Source organism: Athene cunicularia, assembly GCF_003259725.1.
Source record: "Athene cunicularia isolate RWA chromosome 9 unlocalized genomic scaffold, athCun1 chr9_part1, whole genome shotgun sequence".
Lineage (NCBI taxonomy): Eukaryota > Metazoa > Chordata > Aves > Strigiformes > Strigidae > Athene > Athene cunicularia.
The window spans coordinates 24,357,996-24,370,028 of record NW_020799110.1 but is presented as its reverse complement, the minus strand read 5'-3'; the positions used below and the strand labels follow the sequence as shown (position 1 = coordinate 24,370,028).

General features: G+C 47.1%; 2 protein-coding genes across 3 annotated transcripts in view; one reads left to right on the top strand and one right to left on the bottom strand.

Annotated features, from left to right (window-relative positions):
* The window catches only part of PARL (presenilin associated rhomboid like), a 12,781-nt gene extending 12,673 nt beyond the window's left edge, over positions 1-108 (bottom strand). Inside the window, exon 1 of the mRNA XM_026855015.1 lies at positions 21-108. Coding sequence (XP_026710816.1) covers positions 21-108 — 88 coding nt within the window. The remainder of the gene's footprint in view (positions 1-20) is intronic.
* A 1,083-nt stretch (positions 109-1,191) lies between these two features.
* Positions 1,192-12,033, top strand: part of LOC113483381 (claudin-7-like) — a 22,597-nt gene continuing 11,755 nt past the window's right edge. Inside the window, exons 1-2 of one of the 2 annotated variants that reach the window (XM_026854896.1) lie at positions 1,192-1,348; positions 10,302-10,577. In XM_026854896.1, coding sequence (XP_026710697.1) covers positions 10,358-10,577 — 220 coding nt within the window. In that variant the 5' untranslated portion in view covers positions 1,192-1,348; positions 10,302-10,357. Of the gene's footprint in view, positions 1,349-9,128; positions 9,187-10,301; positions 10,578-12,033 lie in introns of those variants that run through there. The other variant, XM_026854894.1, reaches the window with a different exon arrangement.

Here is a 12,033-nt window from a genome sequence, read left to right as displayed (position 1 = left end):
GCCGGGTCGGACCCGCCCACGTCCTGCCGCGGCCGCCATGTCGAGAGGGTCGCCCGGCCCTGCCCCGCCATGGCGGGAGTGGCGCTGCGGGGCCCCTCTGGCCGCCATGATGAGCGTGGCAGGTCCTTTACCTCCCGGGCCCCTTCGGCGCGTAGCGCTGGCGCCGTGTAATTAGGGGCCTCCTAGAAGCCTTCTGGAATTGACAGAGCCTGTCTTCTCCCAGCCTGGGGCTCAGGCTGCAGCAAGACGCTGCTGCCTGTGCCTCAGCCTTGCCTTGGTTTGCAGTGTGGCCTCACCTCGTTCCTCCGCCCTGCCCCGCGTTGCCTCACCGCCGGGCCGCTCCAGCGAAGGGCTGTGCGCAGCTGACGAGGTGTGAGGCAGCTGCTCCTGCCCCGCGGCCTCCTCTCAGGCCTCTTCGCCGCGCTCTCCCTTGCCCGGCGCGGTTGTCCCCAGGTGTCCCCTGATCCCTGTGCCTTTGCCAGGTCTGCCAGTCTCTGCCGCCTGTGTTGCTCCTCGTGGCCCGATCTTCGTGCCAGAGGTGCGGGCGGGCGGCTCCGACAGCGCTGGTGGGGCCGCATGCTGGCAGAGCTGTCCCCGCCCAGCCGGTGCTGGAAACACCAACACCCTCCCGAAATTAACTGGAAAAAACAGGTGTGTTTGCTTTGAAAATCACTTGTAATCGATAAGTTTCAAGAAGTTGCATGCGCTACTCTGATTATCTATGTTGCCGTGGAGATAGCAATGGGACAGGCAGGTAGTGTACATGCCAGTCATGCCTGGGCCTCCAGAGATCAGAGTGCAGACCTGCCAAAATCAAGCAGCTGAATAAACAGTGGTTTATCTTGGAGGTGCATGGGGAGGACAAGAAGCAGCAGTCACATGTTGCAGCAGGAAAAGTTGTGTGAGGAACACACTCCACATGAGAATGTTTGTTCTGTCTCCAGCCCTGGGTGTAGATCTCTTGTGTCTGGAAGAGGCTTGGGTGACCTGACCCAACGTTTAAGCTGTGCGTTAGCAGGACGTTGGCATCAGTGTGTTCCCTTCCAACCCAAATTATTCTATAGTTCATATTGTGAAGGGAAAGTTAATAGCAAGATGAGAATGATCTGTATATTGTGAATATGTCCAATTGGAAATGGCTATAAGCCTCATTAGAGTATTAGTAAGGTTACACCAACTTCAGGAGCATGGTTACAAAGTCAAACCGTTTGGAAGTAGAGAGGAAATTAATTAATATGGTTCCTCTTTTTTTTTTCCTTTCTTTCTTATTTTTTAACAGATGGTGAAAGAGTTTGCCTTCTCAACTCAAGGCCAGACTCTGACCTGAGGAAACCTCTGTAATCCTGTGGTGGGAGAATGCTTTAAGTGGTTTAGTACTGTATTTATATGTGCATTTTATCTCTTTCTGATTGCACTCCTGGCCGTGGGTCAGCCTAGAATTTGCTTGAGCTAAGAAACGTTTAGCAGGTTCAAAGCTGTATATTGCTGGTTAAATATATATATATAAATGAAACCAGTATGATAATTAGTGCTCTGTCTCTGTTTTTCTATGTAACAAAATGAAAAAGTAAAACAGTTTTTTAACTTGCAAGTTTAGACCCTTTTATCATTTGTTTTTGCTTCCAGAGACCTTATCAGGATTGTTTGTTTAAGTAACTTAAATATTTTTCTTTGTTAACACTTCCTATCCTTGTTCAAACCACATAGATTTTGGCTGTTCTGTTTTTAATGTTAAGGTGATCCTTTTGTTCCTCTGGGGCTCGTTTTTATCACGTTACAGCTCTTAGTTGTATATAGCCTATGTGTGCAATTTGCGAGGGATGATGCTTTATGTATTTATTTGGTTTTGGTTTATGGTCATTCTCCTTTAGATAGTTGCAAAGCATATTTGCTATTGGTTGTGGCATCATCTCAAACCTATAAACTGTGACAGTGTATGGCAGCTAGTACAATCAAGTCCTTGAAGGGTAGGGTGTATGTGGTACAGGTTGAGAGAGGAGGAACAACAGCAAAGTAGTTGCAGAGCAGTTCAGGGCTGCTGGACCTCCTTTGGGCAGGAGCCAGGGAGGTCTGCCCTGCCTTGGGGCATGTCTGAAATCACAGTTTTGTTTGTTAATGTGATCCACTGGAGGAGTGTCTGTCTGCACCAATTACTGACTGTAGGGATTAAATGCTGCCAGGGAAATGTAAAGAATATTGTCCTGGTTCAGCTAGGATAGGGTTAAGTTTCCCCAGCAGAGAGAGAGGGGGAAGGGATCTCCAGGCAGGTTATTCATACCACGCTGGTGTCAGGTCCAGGCGCGGGAACTTTTTCCTTGGAGGCTTTGGTGGCGGGGAGCACATGGCGGGTTTGTTCTGTAACCATTGTGGTATTTCTCTGCATATCTTTTGTCTTGCTTACTGTAATTGCTGTTTATTTTTGCTATCATTGCTACTGTTGTTGTTCAGATTGTTTATCACACTGTTGTATTAAATTTCTTCTTATTTTAACCTGGGATTTGTGCCTTACTGCCAGCCCAACCGGCTGAGGGTGGGGGAGGGGCAAAGGCAATGTGATCTCCAGTCCCGGCAGGGGCTTAAACCACTACAGCCTTTTTTGGCGCCCAACGTGGGGCACGAATTGGGTTGAAATAAGAATAAAAAAGGGACAGATCCTGACCAGAGTGTGTTAGAGCAATCTGTTGGGTGTAATTTTTCTGTTTGTATTTGTACTGTGTAATAATGTTTGCAATGCTGGCCCACTTGCTTGCGTGGTGGGGCTGGATTATTCCTTATATCCAGTATATGATCCCAGTGCTGGCGTTCGTTATCAGTGGAAAATGTATAAAGGGTCTTATGTTGATGTACTGGCTACTGACTGCTTATAATGCTTTTGTATTGCTGTGTGTGTGGTCGGGCCGGTACCTGTTTGCTGCTTGGGCTTTTGTTAGGGGTCTCACCCCCTCTATGGGTGAGCCAGGGGAAGAGATCCTCTCGGTTTTGGGGAGTTTTAATTATCCTTGGAGCCTGCAGGGCAGTGTGATTGCGGCACAATGCTTTCTGAATGTCTGCCCGATTTTGATTTTGGCCATGTGGCACTTCTCTAACAATAGTAGTGCCTGGAAACCTGCCCTGAGGTCAGATAATAGTGAGTGGCAAGGAGTGTGGGAAAAGATGGGCAAAGGCCTGAGTCAGTGGGCACCTCCAGTGCTTTGGAATTTCACTCCTGAACAAATGCAGAGCCCTGAGAAGCTGATGGAGTGCTTAGAAAGGGTGTGTTACCAAACTGGCAAAACCCAGGAGACACAAATCGCTTCAATGTGTTGGGGACTTGCCCATGCCTACCGTATCTTCTTTAATACCACCCACTGCCCTCAAGGGGGAGAAAAGGCTACAGAACCTGAGAGTGAACTTACTGGTACGGTATCTGGGCCGGGGGGACAGGCAGAGCCAGTCTCGATTGCCTCCACCAGCACAGCAGCTGAGCCAGAGAGCCAGCCAGTGCTGGGATCAGTCGCCTCGATACAGAAAATAAAATATACCAGAAAGTCAGTTCACAGAGTGAGGGATGAGGATGAGCCAGGCCCATCACAGGAACAGGAGGAAGGGCCAGAGGTCATCGTCCGATCTCTATCCCCGACTGAGCTGCGAGATATGCGGAGAGATTTCGGCCACCTGGGAGGCGAGCAGATTTGCACCTGGCTGCTCCGATGCTGGGACAATGGAGCCAGTGCTTTTGGAATGGAGGGGAGAGAGGCCAGGCAGCTGAGATCTTTGGCCAAGGATGCTGGCATTGATAGGGACATAGGGAAACAGGCTCAAACCCTCAGCCTTTGGAAGCGACTCCTGCTCAGTGTAAGGGAGAGGCGCCCCTACAAGGATGATATCCTATGTCAGCTAAGCAAATGGACCAACATTGAGAAAGGCATCCAGAATCTCAAGGAACTGGCTGTGTTTGAGATGGTCTACGGTGATCTGAATAATGAACAGTCACCCATGGACCCAGATCAGGCCCCTTGCACACACCTGATGTGGCGAAAGTTCCTGAAGAGCGCACCAGAAGCACACTCGAAAGCATTGGCAATAGCGTCCTGGTGGACAGACACCCACACTCTAACAACGGATGGAGTGGTTGGCAAGCTCCGGCAATATGAGGGAAATCTCCCTTCATCTCAGCATTCCTGGGTCTCAGCTGTGGAGGAACTGTCTCAGAGGGTCCAGAAAATGGAAGAGGACATGTCCTACATTCCACCTGCACGGGCTGATGTCTCAGCCATTAGAAGTAAACGTTTCCCCACCCAAGAGAAAGGCAGCAGAAGGTACACACCACGCAGCACCCTGTGGTTTTTCCTCCGTGACCATGGAGAAAACAGCCCACTGCCACCCTAGCTGCACGAGTAGAGCAGCTGAAAGGGAAGACCATCACAAAAGCGGAGTCCTCCAAGAAGAGTGCAGCTCTGGTGTCCAGTTGGAAATCCCCAATCAGAATAGAATGGCCAACGTTATGTCTGACCCTCTTGAGGGGACCAGTAAATCGTTCTTGCAAGAAGTGAGTGATGATGAGCAGGATTAGAGGGGCCCTGCCTCCAGCCAGGTGGAGGAAAGGGATAATCGGATTTACTGGACAGTGTGGATCCGATGGCCTGGCACGTCAGACCCACAAGAGTATAGGGCTTTGGTGGACACTGGTGCACAGTGCACCCTGATGCCATCGAGCTACAGTGGGGCCGAATCCATCTGCATCTCCGGAGTGACAAGGGGATCCCAACAGCTGACCCTATTAGAAACTGAAGTGAGCCTGACTGGGAAGGACTGGCATAAGCACCCCATTGTGACTGGCCCCGATGCCCCGTGCATCCTGGGCATGGACTATCTCAGGAGAGGGTACTTCAAAGACCCAAAAGGGTACTGGTTGGCTTTAGGTGTAGCTGCCCTGGAGGAGGTTGAACAGTTGTCCACCTTACCCGGCCTCTCAGAGGATTCATCAGTGGTGGGGCAGCTTAAGGTTGAGGAGCAGTGAGTGCCGATTGCTACCAGGACGGTGCACCGGCGGCAGTACCGCACCAACCGAGATTCCCTGGTCCCCATCCATCAGCTGATCCGTCAACTAGAAAGCCAGAAGGTGATCAGCAAAACTCACTCACCCTTCAACAGCTCTATATGGCCAGTGAGGAAGCCTAATGGTGAATGGAGGCTAACTGTGGACTACCGTGGCCTGAATGAAGTCACGCCAGCAATGAGTGCTGCAGTGCCGGACATGCTGGAGCTCCAGTATGAACTGGAGTTGAAGGCAGCCAAGTGGTATGCCATGATTGACATTGCTAACGCGTTCTCCGTTCTGATAGCACCAGAGTGCAGGCTACAGTTTGTGTTCACTTGGAGAGGCATCCAGTACACCTGGAATCGATTGCCCCAGGGGTGGAACCACAGCTCCACCATTTGCCACGGACTAGTCCATACTGCACTGGAGAAAGGTGGGGCTCCAGAACACCTGCAGTACATTGATGACATTATTGTATGGGGAGACACAGCCGAGGAAGTCTTTGAGAAAGGGAAGAAGATAATTGAAATCCTCCTGAAGGCCGGCTTTGCCATTAAGCAAAAGAAAGTTAAGGGGCCTGCAAGGGAAATTCAATTCCTAGGAATAAAATGGCAAGATGGGCGTCGGCACATCCCAATGGAGGTGATAAACAAGATAACAGCCATGGCCCCACCAACCTCTAAAAAGGAGACTCAGTCTTTCCTGGGTGCTGTGGGGTTCTGGAGGATGCACATCCCAATCTACAGCCTGATTGTGAGCCCCCTCTACCACGTAACCCATAAGAAGAACGATTTTGAATGGGGCCCTGAGCAACAACAATCCTTTGAACCAATTATACAGGAGACTGCCCAAGCAGTAGCCCTCGGGCCAGTCCGGGAAGGGCAGGAGGTTAAGAACATGCTCTACACCGCAGCCAGGGAGAATGGCCCTACCTGGAGCCTCTGGCAGAGAGCACCTGGGGAAACCCAAGGCTGACCTCTAGGCTTTTGGAGCTGGGGATACAAAGACTCTGAAGCTAATTATACATCAACTGAGAAGAAGATACTGGCAGCATACGAAGGAGTTCGTGCTGCCTTAGAAGTGGTTGGCACTGAAACACAGCTCCTCCTGGCACCCCGCCTGCCGGCGCTGGGATGGATGTTCAAAGGAAAGGCCTCCTCCACACATCATGCAACAGAGGCCACGTGGAGTAAATGGGTTGTGTTGATAACACAATGGGCTCGAATAGGGAACCCCAGCCACCCAGGGATACTAGAGGTGATTACGAACTGGCCAGAGAGCAAGGATTCCGGGATGTCACCAGAACAGGAGGTGACATGTGCTAAGGAGGCCCCACCATATATAACGAGCTGCTGGATGAGGAGAAGCGATATGCTCTGTTCACTGATGGGTCTTGTTGCATTGTGGGAAAACATCGAATGTTGGAAGTACATGGAAGGCTGCTGTGTGGAGTCCCACACGACAGGTCACTGAAGCTGCTGAGGGACAGGGTGAATCGAGCCAGTTTGCAGAGGTGAAAGCCGTCCAGCTTGCTTTGGACATTGCTGAGCGGGATAAGTGGCCAAGGCTCTACCTCTACACCGACTTGTGGGCAGTGGCGAATACCCTGTGGAAATGGATGCAGCAATGGAAACAGAGCAACTGGCAACATAAGGGTAAAACCATCTGGGCTGCTGAAGTATGGCAGGACATTGCAGCCCGTGTGGAAAACCTTGTTGTGTAGGTGCGCCATGTGGATGCCCATGTACCCAAGAGTCGGGCCACTGATGAACATCGACACAACCAGCAGGCAGACCAAGCTGCTCAGATTAGAGTGGCTCAGGTGGACTTGGACTGGCAGCGCAAAGGTGAACTGTTCATAGCCTGGTGGGCCCATGAGACCTCGGGCCACCAACATACAGGTGGGCTCGAGATCGAGGGGTGGACCTCACTATTGACACCATTGCAGAGATCATCCACGGCTGTGAGACGTGTGCTACAATCAAACATGCCAAGCGGGTGAAGCCCCAGCGAAATGGAGAGCGATGGCTGAAATATAGATATAGAGAGGCCTGGCAGATCGACTACATCACACTGCCACAGACCTGCCGCAGGAAGCACCATGTGCTCACAATGGTGGAAGTAACCACTGGGTGGCTGGAAGCTTACCCAGCGCCCCACGCCACTGCTCGAAACACCTTCCTGGGCCTTGAAACCCAAGTCCTGTGGCAACATGGCACCCCAGAGAGAATTAGTCAGACAACAGGACCCACTTCTGAAACAACCTCATAAATGCCTGGGCAGAAGAACACGGCATCGAGTGGGTCTACCATATCCCCTACCACGCACCAGCCTCTGGGAAGATCGAGTGCTACAATGGACTGTTAAAAACCACATTGAAAGCACTGGGAGGTGGCACCTTCAAAGACTGGAACATGCATCTAGCAAAGGCCACCTGGTTAGTCAACACAAGAGGATCTGCCAGTCGAGCTGGCCCGGCTCAGTCGAAACCTCCATGTGCTGTAGATGGGGATAAAGTCCCTGTGGTGTGCATGAGGAATATATTGGGAAAAATGGTCTGGTTTAGTCCTGCGCCAGGCAAAGGTAAAGGCAAACCCATCCACGGGATTGCTTTTGCCCAAGGACGTGTGTGTACCTGGTGGGTGATGCAGGACAATGGAGAGGTCCGATGTGCACCACAGGGGGACCTGATTCTGGGTGAGAACATGCCATGAATTATGCTGTGCCTTTGTTAATTGTTATTCTGTGACTGTTAGCTGCTAAATGGCAGCTGGACATGACGAAGATTGTATAGAATAAAGAGGTGGATAGTGTCCTGGTTCAGATAGGATAGGATTAAGTTTCCCCAGCAGAGAGAGAGGGGGAAGGGATCTCCAGGTGGGTTATTCATGCCATGCTGGCGTCAGGTCCAGGCGCGGGAACTTTTTCCTTGGTGGCTTTGGTGGCGGGGAGCACATGGCGGGTTTGTTCCGTAACCATTGAGGTATTTCTCTGTATATCTTTTGTCATGTTCAATGTTATTGCTGTTTATTATTGTTATCATTGCTACTGTTGTTGTTCAGGTTGTCTATCACACTGTTGTATTAAATTTCTTCTTATTTTAACCCAGGGTTTGTGCCTTACTGCCAGCCCGACTGGCTGAGGGTGGGAGAGGGGCAACGGCAACGTGGTCTCCAGTCCCAGCAGGGGCTTAAACCATCAAAAAATGGATTTTGTTAAACAAGCAAACAGCCCCTCCGCCTCCCCCCTCTCCCCTCCCCCTTTATTTTACCCACTGGAGACGTGCATTTCAGGAGAGGCTCTAGTGCGCTCTGCTCCTGCCTTGTGTGGCCTTTTGATATTGGACCCATCACCGGGCTTCAATCCTCACTGAGACATCAGACACCAGACCCACTCCCTGACCCCTAAGGATTCAAATACCAGCACTGCATGCTTTGCTTTTTAAGTAGTAAAGGCTTTCTTTGCATGCTTAAGAAGATCTGGAAAATAAACCACCTTTCAGTCAGTCCATTGTGTGCTGTGCTATCAAAGTTTATTCTTCTTGCCATTTTACATCCCCCTGTGTATTGAACTGAAATGTGACCATCTTGATTCAGACCACATGTGCATCTTTCTGTTGAGGGACACTCACCCACATGGATGTTGAGGGACACTCACCCCTCACAGCCCATGGATGTTGTACCATCTCTAACAGGTGCATTAATACATAACAGTCATTTTATGGGTGAGAGGACTCATATAGTAGTATTTGTAGTCCTGATATAACATGGTTGAATTTGGGTCAGGGTGGAGGAAGGATGATATTCTGTATTTGTGAAATCTAGTTTCCAAGCTTCCTCACTTTGAAACTTACGGTATTTTAAATTATTGTATTTTAATGAGAAGTTTGTGTTTGTAACTTTGACATATGTCCTACCCATAGTGATGGTGCAGAGCAGACAGTTTTTGCCTCTTTTCCTTACTGCCAGGAATTAATTGTGATAGGTCATACCTATGTAGTAGGCAGAAACATTCATTTGGATTATTGGCCTGCCCATGTGATGTGAAGTCTGCTTGAATTTGTTGCTTAACTTAAATTTATCATTTATTTCAGACATTCACTGTTGACAGTTATGTGTGTTTTGAAGAGGTTACACAACTTGAGAGACAAATGTTCCTTCCTCAATGTGAGATTAAACTTTTATAGTGGTATATACACTTTTTAAAGAGTGGAATAAACTTAATCCTTCTTTTCTTGTATAAATGCATTCCAAGTCATTTAAAATGAATGATTATGGGAGGAGCCTTGAGTTCTTCTCTTTTTCTTTTTTCTTCTAATTCATAAAACTTGTGTATTACTTCACAGTGGGGGCTGCATCCTAAAACAAATCCTGTCTCAACTGTTTGCCTGTCTTATATGGACACTGGCGTCTTTTCATGAGAACAGTGACTTGGTGCCAAGTGCAACAGAAGTTCCAAGTAAAACAATCATTGTGAAAATTGTAATAATATTTTTCTGTATTGCTTTGGAGTCTGATGGTGCGTGGGCTGCTCAGTGGCACTGAAAAAGCAAATTATATGCCAGTGGCTACCAGGTTAATCCGAGCATTTTTGGTACTAACTTACATGATATTGTAATTTGCTTATTTATTTGATTGCACTGGCACTACAGTAACTGTAGCGAACACCTATGCCTGAGCCTTTTTGCAACAGTTGGGCAGAGCTTTGGCCCTGGGTCCTTGATTTTTAGAATGAGGGGAAAGGTTCTAAAGAGTACGAAACTTTCACTTGTTTGATCAAACTGGTCCTCACAAAGTGCTGACACTAGCGTCTAGCAGGAAGGTAGAAGAAACAGGTTAGAATCATACCGTAAGCGTGAGTATCAAAATTAATTTTGGTTTAGATTTGTATTGATAGGTATTATAATTGAAAGCTGGATAATTTCTTAAAGTATTTGATAGTTTTAATTTTAAAAGAATTTTGAGTTGGCAAACAATCAGAAAACAGATGAAACATGACAAATTCAAATCAGAGAATTCCTCAGTTGGGTACTCTGGTTTTGCTCTGTTGGTATTTTTTTGGTGGTAAACATGTACAGTAATAAAAGTGTTCCTAAGAAAGTACTCAGATGTCGTAGAATATTGAAGTATTCCAATTACTTAATGAGATTTAGATTCCAATTCAAGAATTCTCTTATGTGATAAATTATTTTGTATGTGGGCATCTTTCTGATGTTTTTCTAAAGGCCAGGCTTGTGTAAAGATAACGGCATGTACTGTATGTGTATAAACCGTTTCAACAGGTTTCCAATCTAAGAAATTTCAGGAGGCTTCTTTGAAAACAACTTCTGTCAGAAGAATGGCGTCGTCTTCTCTACAGATTTGTGCATTGCTGCTGGCTGTAGCAGGATTCACCATTTTACTTGTTGCTACCATGTCTAACAGATGGAAAATTTCAGACACTGCAACAGAACTTGTTACTGCAGACTGGATTTCTGAAGGTCTTTGGATGGACTGTGCAGTGACTACTTTTGGATCAGTAGAGTGCAAGAGATTTCTCTACATGTTGAGTTCAGACAGTAAGTACACGACATATGAATATTAAATCCAGGGATGTAGTTTTATTCTTTCTTTTTGGACAGCATGCTAGCACAGCTAGACAACATGTACTGTGGTTGTCACAGAGGGTCTATTACGGACAGAATTTGTCCTGTAGCACTTGCAGACAGGCTTGAAGGGCCCCAGTGAAACACATATGCTTCACCCTACAACTCAGCTCCGTAACTGCTGTGGCTTTATTGCCCTCTCTGTGTTGACACAGAGGTATGGATGATATACAGTGAATCTAAGATTATTTTTTAAAATTGTTTTGGAAGAAATAGCATCCTTTTAATTGGCCTAATTCTTAACTACAAGCAGATCATAAGTCAATGAGCACTGGTGCTTGTTTGTGCTTTGGTGTGAGACAGAACTTCTTAGATATTCCAAAACATTTCTGATACTTTGTGCTAAATCTGTTCCAGAATTTCTCAAAGGTGGCCAGTTTAAATTAAAATAATCTATGCAACTGATGCTTTTGTATTTTTTTGAGGTAGACCATGCTAGCAGGGTAGTTTATCTTCAAATAGAAAAATTGTCTTTGTAGGGACTGAAAATTATTTGTTTGGATTGTGCCAGATTTTAAAAATATCTTTCTGTAAACCCTTTTTTTAATGGTAAAGGACTAAGAAAGGACTGAGACTGAAGTTCTTTACTCAGAAAACTTATAGAAACAGTAACAGTATAGCCTTTGAAAACTGATGTTTTGTTAAACTTTTAAACAGAACTTTGCATTTATTCTTTTACAACTTCCAGTATTGTGCAGTCACTTTATGAGTTCTATCATGGAATCATTTCTTCAGCACTGAAGTCAGAGCAGCCTAAAAGCGAGGCAGATCTCTAAAATGTGAGTTTAACTCTTCAGAGTTAACTCAAGATTCAGCATATTTCTGGTTCTTCCTCAGTGCCCTGGCTTCAGTGGCCGCATCTGCTTTCCTAACGGTGGTGCCAGTTTAAGTATCAGCATCCTGTTATGAGGCCAGAATTTGTATCCTCAAAAGGAGGCTAATCATATGCTTCCAAGGGTCTTAAAAACACTACTCATTGCATCAGAGATAGCTTTTCATACAGTGCTGGTACCTGTTCTGCTCCTCTCCAAGACTTCCTCTATGTAGATAGCAGGATGACTGCTTCATCTAGAAACTTAGATATGATTTCTGGAAATCAGAGCGATGAGATGGGGCCAACAATCCTTCAGTTCTCGTATGTGGTAGGAAGATGGCGCAGATGCTTACGATGGTGTGGCGGCTCTGTCTTTCCTCCTGTAACAGGGAGAAGTAGATGTTTCAGCCCTGTTATAGAGACAAGTCCATGTTATGGAACAGCCTCTTTTTTTTTTTTAAATGCAGTTTCATTATACGCAACATGGGAAGAAAATTTTCCCCAGCAACAGAAAACTTGCCAGTGAACAGAAGCAGTTGCCTCTCAGGGGTTGTC